The sequence below is a fragment of the Streptopelia decaocto genome (genome assembly GCF_964273445.1).
Source record: "Streptopelia decaocto genome assembly, chromosome: 2".
In the NCBI taxonomy this organism is placed as follows: domain Eukaryota; kingdom Metazoa; phylum Chordata; class Aves; order Columbiformes; family Columbidae; genus Streptopelia; species Streptopelia decaocto.
In genome coordinates, this window is record NC_138655.1 from 55,652,974 (window position 1) to 55,675,498 (window position 22,525).

Sequence of the window (22,525 nt, forward strand, 5' to 3'; positions counted from 1 at the left end):
CTTGAGTCTAATCTGTTTTACTGGTGTTGGTAATTGGTGAGGGATTTTCATCTTTATCTCGACCCACAAGCTTTTTCCCCATGTCCTGTTGAGGGTATGGAGTGAGAGATTGGTTTGGTGGGTACCTGGCAGCCAGCCAAGGTTAACCCATGACAAGCATAAAACACTGAAAGTAAAAATAAGCAAGAAGACAGCTGTCTGTGCTATAGGTGACCAGTAAAATTGGAAACAAACAAACAAACAAACAAACAAATCTGAGTGTTTTCTGAATGGCTTTTCACAGCTGTGTTTGCAGAGACTACATCCAGTCATACACAGACAGGATTATTATTTTCAGTTGTCATGGTACAAACTATTTACTAACCTCAATCTCAAGTATGCCTTTTCTAAGGTTATGCATCTGTTTGAATTCATTTGTAGTAGGCCCTATTCCTAATGTATTCTTGGTTTGGAATATTTATTAATAAATATTAATTATCACTTGAAAGAACATTGAAATAGTACTGCTAGTTGTTTTATGAAAAAGCTAATGAAATTTAACGCTAGAAATACAGTATGTCTTTATAGACTCCATAACCCAGATAGTACATTCTATGCAGTTTCAACATTAAAAAGTTGACTGATCATCAGTTTTTCTAAAAAGACTGCTTTAATAATCAGCATGCATTATGTAAAGATTGTGTTTGGGTTCTTGTTAAAGTAATGTAACTGTTGTCAAAGGTTGGTTGTGAATCTGTTGTGTTTTTTTTTTTTTTTAAAAAAAGCTTAGATCCTCAAAGAACAACTATATTTAAGAAAACAGTAGCTTAATGATGTGGGTAGTCAGTCTATTATAGACCCAGAGAAATGTCAGACATCGAAGTCCTTTAAAGTCTTAAAGTTAGGTATAATTATTTCTGACACATTTTATAATTACATTGTGAAGTCCATAATCCTTTATGTTAAAAGCACTTATAATTACAAAGCATCTTCCCTTGCATAGGTATGTGACTTGGTTTGCTGCTGCTCTTGATGAAGTAGTGGTTTCAAATGCTCTTTCTCCATCTCAAAAATCAGGAAAGAATAAGCAAGAAAACAATAAATAATCTTATTTAGGTGTAAGGACTACTGATTTATTATTTGAGCTAGAGAAACTGAAGTCTACTGTGCTCTCTGTTTTGTTCCTGCAAAGTTAAAGTGCAAATGGCATTATTTCAGTGAGCCCTGTACCAAATGTGCTTAATTCAGGTGCTCTCCCAGCTGCATCTGTCCTGCTTTCTTGCCCATTTAGGGAAGTTGCCTAGAGAAGCCACCTATTTAAAGGCTTGAATATTGTTCTAATCTGCACTCAACTCTCTGAGTGATCATGCTATCCAAATAAAAGTCACTGCCTTCCAGAATAACTGATGTGTTTTCAGAGACAAACGATTATTGAACAATAAACCCATTTTATCTGAAATCACAAATTACTAAATAGTTGCTGAAAATAGCTAGCTATTCCAGTCACCTGGAAAAGCCATTTCATCTTTTGATGGGATCATCAAGCTGGTTTTCCTCATAATTATAAGTATTCGCTGCAAACTCCATGAAGATCAGAATTTCATGTAGATAAATACAGCTTCACCTGTGTGACCACTGAATTCAGTAAACAATTCTCTCAATTTCTCCTGGTCTTACCTGGCCCTGACATGCTACCGTGTTTAGTCTTCACAAGAGTTATGAACAGTGAAAACAAAGCAGGTTTTATTACTAGTAGCACCAGCAATGACTAAAGGCAGTAGCGATCTAATGGATAAAAGTCACCTTTGTTTCCACTACTTGTACCTCTCCAAAGAGTTGGTTGTGGGTTTTTATATTTTCTTTTCTTTACTTTTTTTTTTTTTCTGTGGTGTTTTGGTTTTGGTTTTTTGGTTTTGTGTGTTTTGGGGTTCTTTTGTGTTTTGTTGTTGTTGCTGTTTTTTGTTTTGTTTGTTTGTTTTCTTTCCCCAGAAAATTTCAACTGCTACATTCTGGTTTTCTCTTGGAAGCTCCCAGCACTTTTTGCACTGCTCTTGTTTTCTTTCATCTAAATCTTTCTCTCTCTGATGCCATTACTTAGATGTCACCAGCTTCAAGCACTCAGTTCTTTCTTCTGTTTTTCTATACTTTGCTCTGGTGACCCCTTTACACATGCAACCTGTTATGTTGTTCCTTTTGTGGCCTTCCGTCACCTGTTCCAGATTCCCTTTGGACACATTCAAACTAAAAATACTTGAAGACTGAGGAAGTGGGCAGGGCAGGGGGTCAGGTGTTTAAGCAAATGTAAATCTTTTTTTAAAAAATACATTTCTATCTGTCTTGCTCTATCTGTAGTTCATATTAAGTTTTTATCTAGAACTGGTCAGCCTCTTTGTTTATGCAGCATTTTTAGCATAACTGTCTTCCACGCTAACCAAGCTACTGTCCTGAGATAAAAAGCTTTTGACTACTTAGAGCTGCGCCCTATTCCTGACAGATCATACAGGCCACACATAATGTAAAGTCCCTATTCAGTAGAGAGACGGGACACCACAATGAAATAGTTTTACACAACAGAGATGTATCTCTCTGCAGATCTGTGCACAGGCAACAACTGCATCTCCACACCCTTCCCACAAAGCAATGGCATTTAATCATGCAGTCAACATATATTGTAACCCCATATCCTCCTGCATTCTGGTACACTGTTTAACAAACGGACCGTGAAATGGACCATTCACTGTGGGTGGGCAGTGGGTTGAGTCCTGGCCACAGGCCAAACTGACCTCTTACATTCTTAGCATTCATAAGCCTTTAAATCATTAATATGGTAATGCTGCTAATAGGCTGCAGTCCAAGGCAACAGGCACACACCCTCAGTCTCACTGCTACGGAGTAGTTTTCTAAAAGAAAAATTATCAGTTCTCTGTGTGTAAATGCTGTTTTCCCCTCCTAATTCCCAGTCAGCAGCTCTCAGGCTACCCTGCTCAGAGGGGGATGCTTCAGCTGCTTCTGCGCGTTCAGCACCAGACCACATTCCTTCTGTGGCTGTACCCACCCGCCCTTGACAGTGCTGCAGACTGCACTGTTAAAAATAAGCCAGACTTTGTCCAGTTGTAGCTTCTGCTGTGCTGTTTGTCCTGGGGCTGATGGACTTGCAAGGAATGGTGCTTTTCTCCTTACAAATGTAACCTGAGAGAATCATTTACAAAGCAGGCTAGAAGCAGTATGCTGATTTGGTTTGGACATGTGTGGCAGATGAGCAGGATCTATGCTGGTGAGGGAAGCAGGTCAGACTGGAGCCACTCACCACCTGAGAAAAAGGGTAAGGAGGAAAACCATGACTCACCTGTGAAATCCAAGACCTAACTGGAGCAATTTATAATTGATTTTAGCTACAAAATTACTCTTTTAAAATAAACGTTTCTCACAGTGAGATGAATCATTTTACTTGGAAACCCATGCATTTGATCTCAAATATATGCTTGGCTTAGTAAGTGTTAAATAACTGACAGTCTAGACAGGACTCCAGTCCTTCATCTTAGAGGTCTATTGCTTTGTCTTTTTTTCTTAGAGAATAAAACCATGAAAAATTATTTGTGTAATGCAACCTACACCTGCTCTTTCCACCCTTCCCCTTGCACACACTGCTGTACAGAGCTCTACTGTCAAGCATTGCAAGGTGTTTTACTCCAGAGTCTTAAGGAGATGGAGCTAGATGGGATAAGATGCAGGTGCTCTTCTGCTTTAGCAACAAAATACAAGAAAAAAAGTCTAGAACAGATCCATCAGTTGTGCTTGGACCTGTTCAACTTAATCCTAAATGATCTAGGAAAAACATAATGAAGTGGTGAAGCCTTTTGATTGTATAAAAATCTTTAGGGTAGCCAACACTGCTTGGAATGAGTGTCAGAAGTATTTCATTATACCAATTTGAGTGAAACAATATCTGATGAAATTAAATATCTGTAACTGCATAACGCAAGGCAAAACAACTCTGTGTCTCTGCAGTTAAGGGATCTAATTTAGCTGTCACCACTCCCAAAAGACATGTTGGAGGTCAGTGAAAATAAAAGCTTAGCAGCAACCAAGAGGGCAAACATGATGTTGAGACCTATTAGAAAATAAAGACCAGATTAGGAAGCATCGTAGACCACTGCATATATCAATGGTTGTTATTTGAATATTGTCACTCCCATTTCACAGAGGCTGCAGCAGAGCTCATAGATGTAGAGAAGGGTGATAAGCAATGACTAATACAGGAGTGCAGTGTCCCCCCCAAATACAGGAAAATTAATTAGGCTAGTAATTTCAGCTCGGAAATGTTGGACAGACAGGGAAAGAAAGAACAAAACAAATACTAGAACCTTCATCTTACACACAACTACAACGGTCATTAGAAACTGTTAGTCCCTGTTTCTCAGAATAGAAGAATTATGGGGCATCAAATTAAGGAATTCAGTTGGGCATGACAGGCAATGCCATAGGAGACTTTGGAGGCTGAAAGTGTAAGTGGGTTAAAAAATCAATTAAATAACTTAATAGATGCTTCAAAAGGACTACTAAATGTCATGGGCCAGATTCAGTCTTTGGCTCAACAAATCCTTAATTACTGATAGTCAGGATATAGAAGGGCATTTTTGGGGAAGCATTACCATACTCTTTCCCTGGTACCCATCACTGACTACTGTCAGAGATGTAATTCTAGATTAGATGGAGCTTCCATCTAATCAAGACCAGCTGCTGTCAGTGTACTCATCTAGTCAGAACATGCTTTTTCTCCTGATAATCTTTAGCGTGTCTTCTGGTTAAAAGACCATTTTGTCCTCATTCTGATGTCTCCCACACTCAGAACACTAGGACTTTACTGATAAGATCTGCATTGTATTGACATCTATTCAGAGCTGACTAAACTCCAAAAGCAAGTCAGCAATATCTCAGATTCATCATCCTCTTACATCTGTACCACTCACTGTGTGATACAGATAATGGAGAGTACACTTCCCAGCTAAAATTTGTTTTCATTCTGTCCTTCAAACAACTCAGTTCCTCCCCATGTCTGATGTCCAGAGAGGCTGGAGAGTTTAATATAGAGAAATTCCTGACTTTTCATTCCTATGTTCTTGGTTGAAGCTCTAAGAAAACACTAACCTAGATATCTTACTGATTTTGTGCAGCCCGTTCTCTGGCTCTGTTTGTTTATGTAGCCAAGTGATCTATTAAAATAGATCACTTGCCACACCAGACACACATTCTGCCTGACAAAACAGGCAGGTACATGCCTCCCTCTTCTCCAGCTGCTACAGCTGTTGCATAAAAATCACTATGACCAACTCTGCAAAAAGTCCTGGATGAGTTATTATGAACACTGAGGCTAAACACAGGGGGAAACAAAAGAATATACTCATTTCCAAAGGACAGACAATGTGTTACAAATTAAAAGACAACAAGTGCTAGAAAGTGCAAAGGTGACTGAATTCAAACATGTTAATATTCTGGGCTGGACCTTTAGTGTTTTTGCATTCATCTTGTCAAACAGTGAGAAAAGTGTTTGAAAATGTAGGTGGAAACACCGTTTGATGAGATGGTGGAATTCCTCCAGCATTTCTTCACACTCAGACATTTCAACCATAAACATATTTACCCCTGACCTGATGTAGTGACCTCTGCTTTAACATTACAAAGTTCGGACCACATCTTGTAGGCTAAAACACAAACACCAGCATTATCTCCACTGACAGCTACACTTATAAAGCAGACATATAAACAGCATTAAAAGAAACCCCTGAATAATAAGTTTGAGCATAAGTGACAATTAGTGACACTACATCTTCCACAGCAACAAGCCTGATGGGGAGGAACAAAACAAGAAGCTTTCTGAGTACCATATGAAATATAGTAGCTTTCCTAGGCAAAATATGTAAGCTGCAAAACACCTGTGATACATGTGTACACTGGTGTTAGCCTTATTAGACTGTGTGCTTCTCTGTGTGTCTTGCTGTTTTCAACCCCCTTTCAACCTGTCTGACCATGCTGTTAGGTTCTTGGGCTGTTTCTAGACTCTTCTGCACCTGCAGTATCTCTGGAACTCACGTGCCTGTGACAGATATTCTCACAAGAGGCTGACAGATTGAAAGGTGGTGACAGAGATAGATAGGCACATGTTTGCACAGAGCATGGCTTCCCATACTTCGTTTCCTCAGGAAACCAGGCAAAAAACCCTCAAAGCCAAACTATTTTAAGATTTTTTTCCCCTCTTTTTAAACAAGTGAAAAATTTTCAGACTAAAAAGGAGAGAAACGAACAACATTCACCCTGAGATCTTTCTCCTAAAGGTGACCATGGGGTTAGTGGCATTTACTAGTCTGCTACAAGCTGTCATAGTGAATCCAGTGTGTGGATTATATTTATTGCTCTGGCAGTTAATGTGAGTGCTAACAAGCTACGTAATACTGGATGGACCCTTGTTGATATTGTTATGAATCAAAATACAGCATACTTATCACTCTGAAAAAGAGAATAGTAGCTATCATGTTAACTGTTCTGCTATGACATGAATTTCTCTCTAGTTCTTAAAAATGCCAGTAAATAGAAATAGTCCTAGCAACAACCCTGATATAAACACAAATGTGTTTCCTGAAAAGCAGGAAGCAGCTTAACAATCATATCATATGACCAGCTAAATAGAGAGGAACTTTGCTGGGTTTTTTCCAGGGCATTAAAGCAAATTTCCATGTGAGTTTGTGGGAGATGACTATCACCTAAGTTGCTATTACTGGAAAATCCTTCTAGTTGGTAGCATAGGCATCTTACACATTTTGTCCTTGTCAAATTCATCATCTTGTAGGTATCCATTTCTATTTTAGCCTTTGCAAGAGCAAGGAGTACGTGAGAGAGGCTGAAAGCAAGAACTCTGGAGGCTCTGCAAGCCCACATGGCCCCATCAGTTTGTCTTGACCATTAACATATTCAGCTTTTTCAAGGCAGCTGTGTCTCGCACAGGAGCCCTATGAGTATTTTGTTTGCTGACACTCTCTGATACCACTGCTAGGACTGACAGCCAAGATCCTTGTCAGTGCTGACTAGCAGGAATAAAGAACCACATTGGGGTCTGCCCACCACATTGGAGCGCCAAAGGGCTTTCCAGTGGAAATGAACTGTTCTAGGCTCTAACCAGGTAGAAATCTCAGACTAATCCAGACTTTGCCTAGAGTCAGATCTTCCTTAATCCACATGCTGTCTATTGTAAAGGGTCGTGACATTCTTAAAATGCAAGCATGGACCTCTCTTATTATTTTAACTTTTGCTTCCACACCTGGGAATAAGAATTACTTTGGGGATGTAAGTCGTGTGAACGAATTGTTCAAGAGGTTGTCAGGAACACGATTTTGAAAAGCTGGGCTGATATTCTGTAGCTATCACAACACCTTAGTAATTTTTTGGGTTTAACATATTATCTATTTATTTATTTTTCACAACAGAAGTGGAGTTAAAATTGCAAAAGGAAGGAAAAAAATGAAAAAACAATGGAGTAAATTTACACGTAAAATATTAAGAAAGATTTCTTCTTTTTTTTTTTTTTTGCATTAAGAAAAAAGGCATAATCAAATTAGGCTATGAAGTGAATGGGAAGAAAAGACTATGAGTTAAGAAGAGCTCAATATATATTGTAGATATCTGAGAGAGACTACACAGCCAAATACAAGTGAAAATCCATTGTACAGAATTTACGGTGTATTCCTATGTTAATCTATTTAAAGAATGAATCTTATGGACTCAGTCAGATGAAGCACCTAGAAAGAAATCTTTAAACACATTTAAGTGCCGTAATTTTCAAGAGGGGTTTTAAAATACATCCAAAAATAATCCATAGCAGCTAAATACATAGTAGGATTTTGAAACACTTAAGTGCCTTTAAAATCCTGGACCAAACCTATCAAAACTTAAAGAGAATGTGTAGGCTTTTGTAGACATGGGTTATAATGGCACCTCCACCTCCTACATCAGTTGAACTACTAAGTAAACACTAGCATGGATGAAAAGGATTTGAAAGTACATTTTTATTCAATGACCAACAAACGGGTGTTGCTTCTTCTTAGATTACTAGCAATAAAACATGGAGAAACTGCAGGTTGATTCAGGTTTGACTGAATATTAGAACATGCATACATAGTTATGAGTACAAGTGAGGTGCAAATTTGTTGGGTAAACTATTGCTCACCTTCATCACACACACAGTTCTACAGTCTTACATGTACTGCAGTGGCTTACTTTGTAAGCGTGGGAAACTGGTTGAAGTTTTGGCCTCTAAATGGTGTTTGACCAACTGCTGCTCCCAGGAGAGTAGACAAACCTTTTGAAGACAAGAGACACTGGCTGGTACAACCTACACAGATTTTCAGGAGGCGTGTGGATTAAAGACTCTACTACAATATTCTCTTATTGCTTCTTTTAACCCCACAAACACTAAGGAGCACAAAGGAACAGTGGCAGGTAGGGGAATCCCAGGAGTATAGCCAGACAAGAAGAAACTCTGCCCTGGTTCCTCCCAGAGAGGGATCAGTCCATGGGCCAGGAGTGACACTCATCACCAACAGTCAATGGGAAAGGCTCCATGGGTCACTGTACAGAGTGGAGTTACTGCCTGCAGTGGTACGGGTCTCTTTAGGGCAGGAGTTTCAAACTCATTTTCACTGGGGGCCACACCAGCCTCGTGGTTGCCTTCAAAGGGCCAAATGTAATTTTAGGACTGTATAAATGTTTGACACCCCTGCTTTAGGGGATGGAAGGGAAGAGCATCTTTGGGACTGTACAAGATGACTTAAAAGATGTTTAGAGGAGGAATCAAAGGTGGGGAAAGGAGAGGGGAAAAGGTGATTTGGTGTAGAAAAAAAAAAAAGAGTATGGGGCTAAAATGGCCTAGTTGGCTGGCCAGTATGCTTATCTGACCATGCCTTGCACCTGATCACCTCAGTCTGTCTTGTCACATTAATCTGTATTTTAATTATTTTCCTAGGTGAGACAAGGTCTGTATTCTGCATGTATGTGTGTGTGTGGTCATCCGAGTGCCAGCAATTAGAGGTTGGGGCCACAAGTCATACGGTCTTCTGTGTCTGTGATGGAGCAAATGTAGAGACCAGCGTGCATGCACATTATGCAGATCTGTATGTCAGTGTGTGGTCAGTGGTAAACACCAAGCCAGGCTAGCTGGAGGGTAGGGTAGGAAGCTTGGGAGTCAAGTTTTGGAGGAGCCATAAGTCCAGGTAAGATATTGAAGAGACCAGAGGGTCTGTGAGTTGGCTACTGGAAGGATCAGGGGGTCCAAGACAGCTACTGGGGAGACCGTGGTGAGGTCTGGGGGTCACCTACTGTTTAGGTCATGAGTTTGTACCAGCTACCAGAGGGACTCATTCGCCTCTTTGTGTCTCTGTGTGAGGCAACCGGGGATCCATGGGCCAGCTACTGAATAGGCTGAGTGTCCTAAGACCAGCTACAGGAGGAGTGAGCCATAGTTCATGTGTGTGACTGTGTCTGTAGGTCTGAATACCAGCAACTGGAGCAGAGCTGCAGGCCTCTGGGGATAACATTTCCAGGTGCCAGCAACTGGGAAGACTTTGGATCCAGGGGTCAGCAACTGAGGGGATGTCTAGGACCAACTACTGGAGGGATTCACATTGCATAGATGTATACAAATTCATATTTATTTTCCATTAATGGGCTTCTATCCTGATCGGCCAAAGAGGGCAACAAGATGAGGCCATTAGTGCTGTTTGTGTTTGCATGAGTGCTGCGGCTTTTGCCTGTGTTAATTGGTGTGGCCAGCTGTGTGTGCATGTATATGCGTGTGGCAGGGTATGCGAGTGCATGTGAATGTGCGTGTGCCTACTCAGCTTCACCACTAGCTGGACCCAGGAACTGACTGAATTTTGAAAAGTAACATACCAGCAGAAATGATTGCAAGTCGATGGCAAGTATGAGCCTCACAACTGTATACGGAAGGATCTACAAAGTGTGGGGAAAGCCAGGCCTGGAAGGCCTATTCAAGGACATATAGATTCGAGCAAAGCCCAAGACAACCTCATTGATCAGGCTACTGAACAAATGACTTTTTTTCATGGACCTCTTCCAAAAATGCAGATCACACACAGAAGGACATTTATTTGAGTCCTTCGGCAGATAAAAAGGCACATAGTATCCAATGCTGAGCTGGTGGCTGCTTTCAAGGCAAACAAACTGATCCTCCAGCTGCTACATTTATATCAGAAAGACATTTGACTCAGCCAAACGTGGTGTGCGGGAGCTACTCGGACAAACAGCAAGAACAGCAAGAAGCTGTTAGCCCAGTTGAAAAACATTTATGAAAAGGCGAGATTGATGCCCTGTGCACATAGTCCAGCTGGCATCAGTCATGTCACAGAAACATAAGGGTAGGCAGGCAGGAGGTGGCCTCTCGGCCTAGATACAGATTTTGGGTTATTTTGGGATTATTTATTGATTGATAGAGGTTACCTTAACTGTGTTCAAGATGGAGAGAGCATGCAAGATTCTTCTTCTGTAGAGTCCTAGCTGGGTCACCTTTCATCAAGCAAATAATGAGGTTCTGTAACTCTGGCCTCAGGGCTGCTCTTGCACAACAGCAGAGATCAGGTCAGACAGTAAAGATGTGCATAGATAGATGAATGCTTCCCACCAGGGCTATATATCACAATAGGCTATGTAGACAATAGCATCCCACAGAAGAGTCACGCTGGTGTTAAAACAGGCAGACAAGTTAGGCAGCTTTTTTCTACCAGGGAAACCATGAAACAGCTACCTAAAGGGATGATAAAGGAGATACATCAGGTGTGGGAACTTGTTTTCTCTCTGGAGGAGACAGAAAATCTCCCTTTTAATTAAAAATCAAGCTACTAAAACTCAGCGTATTCCATGGCACACTCTGTATTGTGGTTACATGGACTTTCAGGGAAGCTGCTGCACAGAGACTGCTTGCCTTTCCAGTTACAAGTTTCAGGCAGCAGCTTGTTATCTGCTGGCAAAACCACACCAGCAAACAGCGATGCAAAGAAGATGGCAGTTGGAGGGGCATTTGGAAGGTCCTCCACCCATTCCTCTGGATGCTGCCACTTCAGTGGAGGTTGCAATCTGACCGTTGTACAGGGCAGCAGACAAAGGCCAGCGATGGAGAAGGTGATGACCACAGAATCACAGAATGTTAGGGATTGGAAGGCACCTCAAAAGGTCTAGTCCAATCCCCCTGCTAGAGCAGGAACACCTAGATGAGGTTACACAGGAATGTGTCCAGGTGGGTTTTGAATGTCTCCATAGTAGGAGACTCCACAACCCCCCTGGGCAGCCTGTTCCAGTGTTCTGTCACCCTCACTGAGAAGAAGTTTCTTCTCAAATTTAAACAGAACCTCTTGTGTTCCAGTTGGAACCCATTGGCCCTTGTCCTGGCTCCATCCTCATGACACTCACCCTTTATATATTTATAAACATTAATGAGGTCACCCCTCAGCCTCCTCCAAGCTAAAGAGACCCAGCTCCCTCAGCCTTTCCTCATACGAGAGATGCTCCAGTCCCTAAGTCATCTTTGTGGCTCTAGTGCTGCCCACCTGCACACAGCAAGGGCAGGATTCCTCGGCGAGTGAAGACGCCATGCCCACCTTCACCAAACACGGGCTGGGCGGAAAGCACAGCGGGGATGAGAGACACCTCAGGGGCCAGAGGACCCCGGCTGAGGCCGATGTTAGGGAGCGGGTGGCCCAGAGCCGCTGTGGGTTCGAGGGCGGTCCCCGCTGGGGGCGGCCGTTGGCGGAGCGCGCGCGCGGGACGCCGGCCGTTGGGCGAGACGCAGCGGCGAAGTGTGGAGGGGGGAGCGCGCACCGCCCCGGAGCCCATAAAGCGGCGAGCGGGCGGCTGGCGCCGCGCAGAATCGGGTGCGGCGGCGGGAGAGCCGGGGCATCGCCATGAGGGAGATCGTGCACATCCAGGCGGGACAGTGCGGGAACCAGATCGGGACCAAGGTGAGCCTTGAGGGGACCCCCGCTGCTTGCCGAGTGTCCCAGTGCCTGCAGGACGCTCCCGGCCGCTTCTGCGGGGCTGCTGTGCCTCGGCGGGGCGGGGTTGTGCCCGCCGCTCCCCACCGCCGGCCGCTGCCGTCCTGCTCCCCTTGCCGAGCGGCGCCCGGCGCGCTCGGGGCTCGGAGCGCCGCGCATCTCGCCTCTCTCCGTGACCATAAATGGCTTTGGGAAGCACCGAAAACAAACGGGGCTTTTCCAATTGCTATTATTTTATTATTTTTTTTGTGTGTGTTTAAACTGGCCAGGCCGGGGCTCAAGGGCGAGCCCGAGCGGCCCCCTCCAGACGCCGGGGCGCCACAGCCCGTCCGGGCGTGGAGTTGGCGGCCGGGCCGCTCGTCCGTTGGGTTTAAATGCTGGTGCCCGCCCGGCTTGTGCTGTCCCGTCCCGTCCCGCTCAGGGAGGGGCGGCGGGCACGCCAGGAATCCGGCAGCTGCGGCCGGTCCGGGCCGAGCCGAGCCGCGGGGCTGCCGCCCCCGCCCGCGCTGAGGCCGGGGCGCTGGGCAGGGCAGGGCCGCCGGTTCTCCGCGGGGCAGTTCCCAACCCGCTTCTCCTTTTCCTCCCTTAGTTTTGGGAAGTGATAAGTGATGAGCATGGCATTGACCCAGCCGGAGGCTATGTCGGTGACTCAGCGCTGCAGCTGGAGAGGATCAATGTCTACTATAATGAATCATCGTGTGAGTGTGGGACGGGGAGGGGTGCGGGACAGGGGTCTCTGTGGGAAGGGACACAGGTATGTGGGAGAAAATGGGTTTGTGAAGCCCTATTGCACATCTGGTTATGCTTTTCACGTGCCATCAGCCCCCATATCTGATCCCAACTCATGCCATTACACACAGAAAAAATTTTCTGCTTTCTTAGAAGCTTATAACTGGGTGTTACCTCCCCTGGCAGAGAAAAATGACACAAGGAGTTGTCCTCAGAGGTGGAGGCTTATTTATTGTTTAACACTCTGATAGACCTTTGCTTTTTAAACATATTATTATTCCATCAGATGTGTCTTATCAGTTTCCCCAAGTTAAACTGTTGATTATATGAGTCTGTGTCTGTAGATTTTGTGACTGAGAGGACTGGGCTACAGGTAATGCAGAAGTCAATGGTGATTCATTAATAAGATGTGAAAGGTGGCTAAATCCTCTGAGTCAGTCTGTTGTTAAAGGGTGTGAACAGTATAAAATGGGGATCACGAGTCCTTTGGTCTATTGACATAAACCTGCAAGTGCAAATGTTTCACCTTGTGTCCAGTTCAGGTTAATTCATATTATTTGCCTTGGTTTCCTGGAGCAACTTCAGACAGATACAGATTCTTTACCTATTGCTAAAACAGAGTTTACAAAATGTAATCTACCATCTGTAGGACCAAAAAGATGTCAGCTCTGTCTTTCAAGCAGAACTGATTTGTTCCTATGGTGCTGGGTTTTTTCACCACCATGATTTCCTGTATCAGAAATATTTATATATGTACAGTCTTAATTAGAATAATAGTATGAGATATAATGTATTTGTGTATTGACACCTGTAAATGTGTTAGCTTATTTCAGAACATTAAGGGCATGCTTACTTTTTGTTGTAGCCCAGAAATTTGTACCAAGAGCAGTCTTAGTGGACTTGGAGCCGGGAACCATGGATAGTGTGCGATCTGGTCCTTTTGGTCAGCTCTTTCGGCCTGATAATTTCATCTTTGGTATGTGAACATCACTCTTTAAAAAACAAAACTAACCAACAGGTGCTTGATTACCAACTGAATAGTCAAAAAGCGTTTAAGCTCCCTATTCCAAAGTAGTTGTTTGTACTGAGAAATCCTACTAGCTTAACAATACAATTACAGTTATCTGTAAGTCAGGTAAAGATCCTGTTAACTGGAAAAGTCATTCCTTTGTTAATCATTCCTTCAATTAGCAAACTACTGAAACTTTCCTATGGTGTTCAGACAAAGTACATTGGCTTTCCATATACATGAACTCCAGAGAAATCCTGAGACCACTTCTTTACAACAAAATGCATGGAAATTTTGCAGAAAATGGAGGGGTGGAAAAAACCTCAGACACAAACCAACCGGACTACTCTTCACTTGAATTCACATTAAAAGCTTGAGCATTACATTTTTTTACAGTCTGTGTAATTCAACTTTTTCAGCAGATTCTTACAGAATAATAAACAGTACAAGAAGACCAACTGTAATATGAAAAAGACTGTCATATATAGCCACTTACGGGGTTATTTTCCAACATAATGAGGGACAGTCTGAGAGCACATGGGGAACTTCTGGGTTTGCAGTGTTCTAGAAGAGGGTTGTTCTAACCTTTACTGTTTCACTTTGGACTTTTGTAGTACTTTCCATCTAAGCTTAAAAATGCACATTACCAGGGTTAAATTTTGTAGCATCCTTACAAAGTACAGTCCCTTTGCACTAAAAAAGAAACAGTGTGTGGAAGTTAAGTGGTCCACTTGCTGAAACAGGAAGTCTGAATGAAAGCTACCATGAGAACTCTCATGTCCTTTTGGTTTCCAAGTCTGCACTAGCCACAAAACACATTTCTTCCTGCCAAGGCAAGCTTAAGTTGCAACTTAATTTGGTATATTGTGTTAACATAAGGAAGGAACAATGCCAGGGACAGACAGAGAAAAGATAAACATTATTTAGGTGGTATAAACCAAACTTCAGTCTGTGTTGTTGCTGTTGAGGTGGGGAGTAAAGAAGCCATACAGAGTCACTTTAAGTCTTTAACTGACTTAAAACTTTTAACACTATCACTGTTGTTCTCCTGTATACCCCGTAGCAGAGATATTAAGGGTCTTTTTCAAAGGAGTTTTAAGTTACAACGTACAGAAGTCATCTTGGGGAGAAAAGCCATAGACATAGACAGCTTTATGACATATGTTTCTATGTTCAAGTTTCTCCTTTCATTCCTTTCTCCTGCATGGACCACACGAGCCTCCAAAAGTGGATTCACCTGACCTATGGAAATACCTGAACTGGAGATTTACTGTTTGGCATTCCACCAGTAAAAACAGAGCAAAATCAATTCAGAGTGTCTTCAACAATAGTCCAGTTCACTGTACTCCCTTTCTGCCAAACTAACAATGAACCAACAGCATGTGATCAACTCGTATCTGACAGAGGCCCCTGCCAGCATCAGGCACTGTCCTTCCAACTTGCTGAATAATGCAGAATGGCTGCCTGAGTGCTGAAGTAATGATCTTCTGTGTCAAAAGCCAACAAAGCATTTTATTTTCTCTTTTAAAAATCTGGCCTGGGCTCACAAAGGATTTTGTGGCAGAAGCTGGCAGTTCCATACTTCCTGTACCCCAGGCTGTTAGGGTTCATTCTGATGGAGGTGTTTTCTGCCTCTGCTTGTATATGCCTGCATGCATACCTGTCTCTATAGCAAGTAACTGTGGACCATCAATCAGGATTTCATTCAGGTATATTGAGTACATGACAACACACTCCAGATACAGGAGTTTTAGCTCAGACTAGCAGGAGACTCAGGTGGACACAAAATAATCCTTATGCTTTAATGCTTGTGTTGGCAAGGTGGTGATCCAAAATGTGAAGAGGTGCAACTGGAATGAGGCTGCTGTACAAGAGCAGCAGGTCTTCTGGCCTTCTGACAGCATACAGTTGCCCACCAGGAGTTAAGAACTCTGATGTATCTCTTCTTGTTAGCCAGTTTTCATTTGTATATTTTGCATTTATCATTCTTGTGTACACTCCCGATAGTTTTGCTACATAGATGCCACCCCAATTTAAGTTGTCTGAACTGGCAGGGGCAATCACAAGATGGCTGTTAGTCCAAGAAGCTGTCCCTCCCTCTAAATTATACCATTAGTTCTACCCCAAGGCTGTTCACACTGGGCTTCTAAGTGTTAGCGTGCAAGCTACTGATCTGTCTGTTTATCTTGTGTTTCCAGCAGTGAAGAGAGGAAAGGCGTGAAAGCAGATTGCAGAAAATAGTTGCCATTTTAGGGATTAAAAAATAAACGGACTTTTAGACAAACAGCTTCTATGCATGTGCAGCTCAACCTGAACATGTGTGATAACGCTACAATGTGTTGGAGAAAGAAGTAGTGGTAGAAGGATCTGGAGGTACCAAGAGTGCACATCAGTTGTGGGATTGTGTTGTGTAGACTCCGTTGTGTAAACTCAGTAGATGCACAGTGAGAAAAGGCAGATGCAGGATGCTAGAGGTGGGCTGCATACAATCATTGCAGTTTAACCTGAGCTAGCAATCAAAACCGTAATAGCTGCTTGCTTACTCTTACCCTCCCCTCCCCACCAAATAGAGGAGAGAATTAAAAGGGGAGAAACTTGTGGACTGAGATAAGCACAGTTTAATACAATAACAAAATACTATTACCACTATATATATATATATAATGGAAAATAGAATATAAAATAAAAGATACTCAATGCTATTCCTCAAAAACTCATCTGTTCTGAGCAGCCAATCCCAGAAAGAGAGAGAGCACCCTGGTCTTGAACAGTGATCCAGGGGGAAGAGAGAAAAAAGGCAGAGGCTCACTGCAAGGACTGGCAAAAAATCTGCTGAGTCCTGGTTTCTACAGACACGTGTTCATTTCTCACATAGAGATTTAATCCTGGGGGGCTTGATGATTTTATGTGTTTGTCTAAAATTTTTCAGAGGTTTGGTATATACGTGGTAAGTGGAGGGTATCCAGTAGGGTTTCACAGGGTCATGATTAAGATCTCCAGGTGTGTGACAGCCTAGTCAGTCCCATGGCACCTCCAGACTGTACTGCATTGTCATGGGTAAGAGGTCTGAATTCCTGCACAGCAGAAAATTTCAAATGCCAATGTCAGAGATCCTTGACAGGTGGCTGACTAGTGGATGAAGTGCATGGGAGTAGCCGATAGTTGTGGGCTAGAGGGAACTCATTGGTACTGGTGTAGGCAACTGCTGCTACAGTGTTCCACTCAACAATTTAAATACAAAGGTTGTATTAGTGCAATAGAGAGGTGGTAGTAGTTGTGTGAGCATTCAGGAGTTCAACTCAGATTCTAAGACTGAGGGAGTGTAGTACAGTGGAAGGCTCGAAGGAGGACAGGTCCACCTCTGTGTTAGGCATTTTACCTCCTAACTTAATTTGCAAACTAAGCAAAAGCAAGTAAAATCAGTCTTTACTGATTTCCGCCCCCCCCCCCCCCCCCAATAATATTTCCATATTTGTGAGAGTAATTCCCATTCTTCTTTTATCTTGTTCTTTGTTTGTATTCTCCATTCTCTCCTGTTCTCCATTCTTTCCTTATGTCACTGTCCACAGAATGACAACACAATCTTTACGCAAGGGGCCATCTATAAAATGAAGTCCTAAACTCAGAATTTAACTTTGTTAGGATCCTACTGCATCTTGAAGTGTTGTGTGCTTGTTAGTGTGCATCCTAATGTGCTGCCCTGTCTGTAGTAGAGGATCTGCTCAACCAGACCCCAGATGGTTACAAACGTGTTTAATTCTGGAAGGATATTACTTTGTGCTTTGCCCAGCTGGACAGGAAGTGCTGAGCTCCCTATGTTCAAAGAGAGAAAAATATAGCAACCTGCAGAACAATGCATTAACTAACCAAATACATCATGAGGAAACCAAGCATTAATGCAGTGAAAATAAAGTGCATCATATTTAAACAATATCCCAGCAAGTAGTTTCCCTGATTCATGTGTTTGGCACTAACACAGTGCACTGGGAATTGAAATGAGATATGGTAATAGGAAGGAAGGGGAAGGTCTTGCAGAACAACACAGAAGCTGACAGCCCTTTACCTGATTCTGAAACTATTGCTCTTTCTGAAGACCCCTCACAAGAGTACCATTAAGTGACTTCTGTGGCACAATGTATGTATGTAGTAGACATAATGAGGAACAGGAGTATTGAAAAACTGGCCCCCCATTTCATCCTCCTTATTATCTAAGTAATAACAAAATAGTGACATAGCAAATGATCCAGATTGTCCATCTTAATAAATTGAGTGGCACATAAAAGGCAAATGGAAGCCTTGGGGAGAAAAAGAGGGACTCATGAAATGTCAGTGATCTGATTTTGCAAGTTGCTTTGCAGATCCTGAAGAACAGTGAGTTCATAGGGAGAACAGTAAAAGCTAAAAGGCACTTATTAACTACCAGATTTTTGAAATAACATTCTCGAAGCTTCAGTCTGTCAGTATTTTCAGTCAGATTAGGTAACCATGAATTAAAAAACTTATAGTTCTTGATGTAACAAGTTAACTAGAGGTCCTGAAGCCCAGCCTTATCCTTGAATGACAACAATGCCTCCATGTCTCACGGGAACGGTCCAAGAACCTTTCGTTTAGGAATGTGTATCTGTGGTTTAGCTTTGTATACATCACGGTTCTTAAAAAAGTATTTAAATATTAAACAGTCATCTTGTGTTTATGGAATAAGCAGGATTGGGAGTGTGAAAGCTTTCAAAACAAGGAGACAAGGCCATCTTTGCATTTATGGAAGGTTAAATACCAAAAAAGAAACGAAACATGCAAAGGCATAAATGAAAACTACCAGGGATTGGAGACAAAATGAGACTATATAAAAAGTTTCTGTTTATACTTACGAAGATATTTGTGGGCAAAACTGAAGAGCACAGTTATCTACCTGACAGATTTATAGCAGCTTTTGTTACAGATGTAAATCCATTTGGCATGCAAATATCAAACCTTACCAATAATTTTGTATATTTTCTTTCCCTATTGTATGTTATTTTAGGACAAACTGGTGCAGGAAACAACTGGGCTAAAGGACACTATACAGAAGGGGCAGAGTTGGTTGATTCCGTACTTGATGTAGTAAGAAAAGAGTGTGAACACTGCGATTGCTTGCAAGGATTTCAGCTCACTCATTCCCTGGGAGGAGGGACAGGGTCTGGCATGGGAACCCTACTCATCAGCAAGATACGAGAGGAATACCCTGACAGGATAATGAATACCTTTAGTGTCATGCCTTCTCCAAAGGTTTCTGATACAGTGGTGGAGCCTTATAATGCTACACTCTCGGTCCACCAGCTGGTTGAAAATACAGATGAAACCTACTGCATTGACAATGAAGCTTTGTATGACATTTGCTTCCGCACGCTGAAGCTCACCACTCCAACATATGGTGATTTAAACCATTTGGTTTCTGCCACCATGAGCGGGGTGACTACATCCCTGCGGTTTCCAGGCCAACTAAATGCTGACCTCCGGAAGCTGGCAGTAAATATGGTCCCTTTCCCACGCCTTCATTTTTTCATGCCAGGCTTTGCTCCTCTGACAGCCCGAGGCAGCCAGCAATACCGAGCACTCACTGTTCCAGAGCTCACCCAGCAGATGTTTGATGCCAAAAATATGATGGCAGCCTGTGATCCAAGACATGGGCGATATTTGACAGTGGCTACTGTCTTCCGTGGTCCCATGTCTATGAAGGAGGTCGATGAGCAGATGTTGGCCATCCAGAACAAGAACAGCAGTTACTTTGTGGAGTGGATCCCAAACAACGTCAAGGTGGCAGTGTGCGACATACCTCCTCGTGGCCTCAAGATGGCTTCCACATTCATTGGCAACAGCACTGCTATTCAAGAGCTCTTCAAAAGGATCTCGGAGCAGTTTTCGGCCATGTTCAGGAGAAAGGCCTTTCTCCACTGGTTCACAGGAGAAGGAATGGATGAAATGGAATTTACAGAAGCAGAAAGCAACATGAATGATCTGGTTTCAGAGTATCAGCAATACCAAGAAGCAACAGCAAATGACGGAGAGGAAGCATTTGAAGATGATGAAGAAGAAATCAATGAATAAAGAAATTAGGTGCGCTGTTTTGCAGGCCAAATACTCAAATCTGGATTTCTAATAATTAAGCTTATCAATTTCTATTTAGGCTTATTAAAAAAAAGAAATAAGAATAAAAGGAGCATGAGCCTCAGATATTAGAGGTGCTCTTCAGAGTCCATTGAGGTCACAGAGAACTGAGAACATTCAGCATTTCTGGAAATCAGGCCATTTCTATTAATGAGACAAATATAAGGTATTCAGTTAAGACTTTGACCTAAGAATTGGAACACACAGATTTCTAGTTTGGGATATTTTTTTTTCCCCAAAGTTCATAACTTGTAAAGTTGTACAAGAGAAGATGTAAAATAGGCATGAAAATCTACAAAATAAAGCTGCACTATTTTCATCCACTTATGAGTAAGAAAATTTTGTGTGTTTGAAGTATTCATTCTGCACCAAATGTACACTACTAAAGTGCCAGGAACAAATGAATTCATAATAAAAAGAAGAAAAAAGTTTTTGCTATTCTGTACAGTAACTGTTAACAGTGATATTTGACTGCAGTCCTCTAAAAATAAAATAGATGAGTATCCTTTCAAGCAAAAGTGTTTCGAGCAGTCAATGCTGCATAAATATCCAGTGAGCTGCAGGCCAGAAGCTGGATTTATGCTAGGCGACTCCATCACTTGCTGCTGAATAATCACAGATTATGTATATGAAATCTATCCATTTTGGATGTATTCTTTAAGGATCCTTGGGGTTTAAAGTGGCACCTCAATATCTGGCTGGTCCCATGTCTGTCCCCAGTTGCAGGTGCTACTTCTATCTCTGTTCCACCTGGCCCATATAGCTGAAATTCAGATACTCCACAGAGCATGGTCAGAGAGGGGGCATAGGCTATGTGCCGATATATCTCACTACACAGGTTTATAAGTTCACCACACATAGATGCTATGGATGTCTTGTTACCATAATAGGTTAAAATCACTGGACAAATTAAAGTTAAAAGGCAAATAAAAGCATTTATCCACAATATTCAAAACCGCTGGCAAAACGAAAGATGAACAACAGTTAATCTGCTTACGCTAAAGCTGAAACAGAAAGGTCTCTGTCTTACCCAGCTGACTTACCGCCTTGACAAAGTGACTGTTGGGCATTCACTCTTCGTGCGTGCCTTATGTTTCTGCTCATATCAATTAAACAGTCCTTCTCCATTAGAGAGCCTCTACCAGAGAACACTCTGTCTACATGGAATCTCTTACTTAGGTCAGTTTCTAGGCAACAAAACAAGCAAACAGAGGAGAAACCCTCTGGAAATCCAAACTTTAAATGTTTCGGGAACTCTTTGCTCTTTTTCTTCTCGCCTTCAGAAGCAATTTCTAAGCAAAAGTGTTGCTCAATACTTAAAAAGGCACTTCGCAAACAGTGTAATTTCCAAAGATCCATTGCTCCTAGTAGGATTATGTTACATGTTGTTAGTTTGGGATTCAGGGAAGGAGACAGTATTTTATAAAGTATATGACCCAGGCAATTGTTAATCACATAAGTTGAGGCTGTCTGCGCAATTTTCTTCTACACAGAAATGGAATGAAACTAGTTTTAATCGAGTACAAGTTTTCCATGTGACATGATTTCATGGCTTGAGACACAGTCATTGGAACATACTAACCAAACTGGGAGGGCCTGGCTGAGTATCTTTTGAAGGGTCATGATGGAGTCAGCAAATTCACAGGGACCATGTTCTTAGCAATGGCTGGTGATGCCTAAAGAATTTGTGCATAGCAATAGAGCACCTTTAAATACACATTTTATAAATGTTTAGATATGCTGTGTCTGCATAGTTATCATGGCACGAGTTTATGCTAAAATACAATATGCATTAAATAGAAATTAATATTTAGTGCAATACAAAGCAAAATCCATACGGAATAAAGTCATTAAACTTAGAATTTTAGGTGCTGCTTTGTAAATGGCAGCTTTTTAGCCTCAGGAGGGAGGAGAATGTGTTACAGGCTCAGAGCCTGCCATCATACAGCTGTGGCACAGACTTTTCAATTAAAGCCCTAGCATAACTGCTTCTGAATGAAGTAGAACCAGCCACCTCACACCTTGTGGAATTGCATGTTGTTGTAATACAGAATTTGTAACTAGGTCCCAGCCATAAATTCTGATTTTATTGGGGAGAAGGGGAGAGGAAAGTTAATACTTTAAAAATGCCAAGAATCTTGGAGTTCCTAAATAACTGAGTTATTCACTTGGTAAGCCAGCCTGTTCTTTACTGTTTTTCACACATTGACTCAAAATCCAGAATACAGACTCTGAGCCTGTGGAATCCAGACCTGACAACATCCTCTGATCCTGGTTTGACTCAGCCATTCCTTCATATGTATTTACTTGCAGCTGTTTGATGTGAATTTCTAGAATGTGAGGATGTGGGAGGCAAACTAATGCCCTCTTTAGGGGAAAAAAAAAAAAAAGGAGATAGGTTTCTATCTGATCTTAAGAAAAGAAAAACAAACAAACAAACCAACCCTCCACCAAAATGAGCCCATGAACCTCTAGTAGGAACATATGCAGAGGAGCAGCTTCCATGTAAGCGGTAAGAAAGTCACGGGAAGCACAAATGCTTCCTGTTCCTCTTTAGTCAACAAACTCACATAATCTTTTCCTGGTATAAAACTGAAAACTGTTTTAGTAA

The 22,525-nt window shown here is 42.2% G+C and overlaps 1 protein-coding gene across 2 annotated transcripts; it reads left to right on the forward strand.

The window, feature by feature from the left end:
- Positions 1 to 11,817: 11,817 nt before the first annotated feature.
- Positions 11,818 to 20,237, forward strand: TUBB6 (tubulin beta 6 class V). Of its 2 annotated transcripts, XM_082044806.1 has the most exons (4): positions 11,818 to 11,999; positions 12,622 to 12,730; positions 13,627 to 13,737; positions 18,791 to 20,237. In XM_082044806.1, the coding sequence occupies exons 1-4, from the start codon at positions 11,943 to 11,945 to the stop codon at positions 19,852 to 19,854; spliced, it is 1,341 nt and encodes a 446-aa protein (XP_081900932.1). In that variant the 5' UTR covers positions 11,818 to 11,942; the 3' UTR covers positions 19,855 to 20,237. The 2 variants fall into 2 exon arrangements, with proteins under 2 accessions (XP_081900932.1, XP_081900933.1); XM_082044807.1 differs by lacking the exons at positions 11,818 to 11,999; positions 13,627 to 13,737.
- Positions 20,238 to 22,525: the final 2,288 nt, after the last annotated feature.

Excerpts from the sequence above, each read along its gene's own strand:
- TUBB6 (XM_082044806.1), top strand. The coding sequence starts at position 11,943 with ATGAGGGAGATCGTGCACATCCAGGCGGGACAGTGCGGGAACCAGATC. Across the intron at positions 12,000-12,621 it reads GGAACCAGATCGGGACCAAG|TTTTGGGAAGTGATAAGTGA; the intron begins GTGAGCCTTGAG and ends TTCCTCCCTTAG. Across the intron at positions 13,738-18,790 it reads GCCTGATAATTTCATCTTTG|GACAAACTGGTGCAGGAAAC; the intron begins GTATGTGAACAT and ends ATGTTATTTTAG.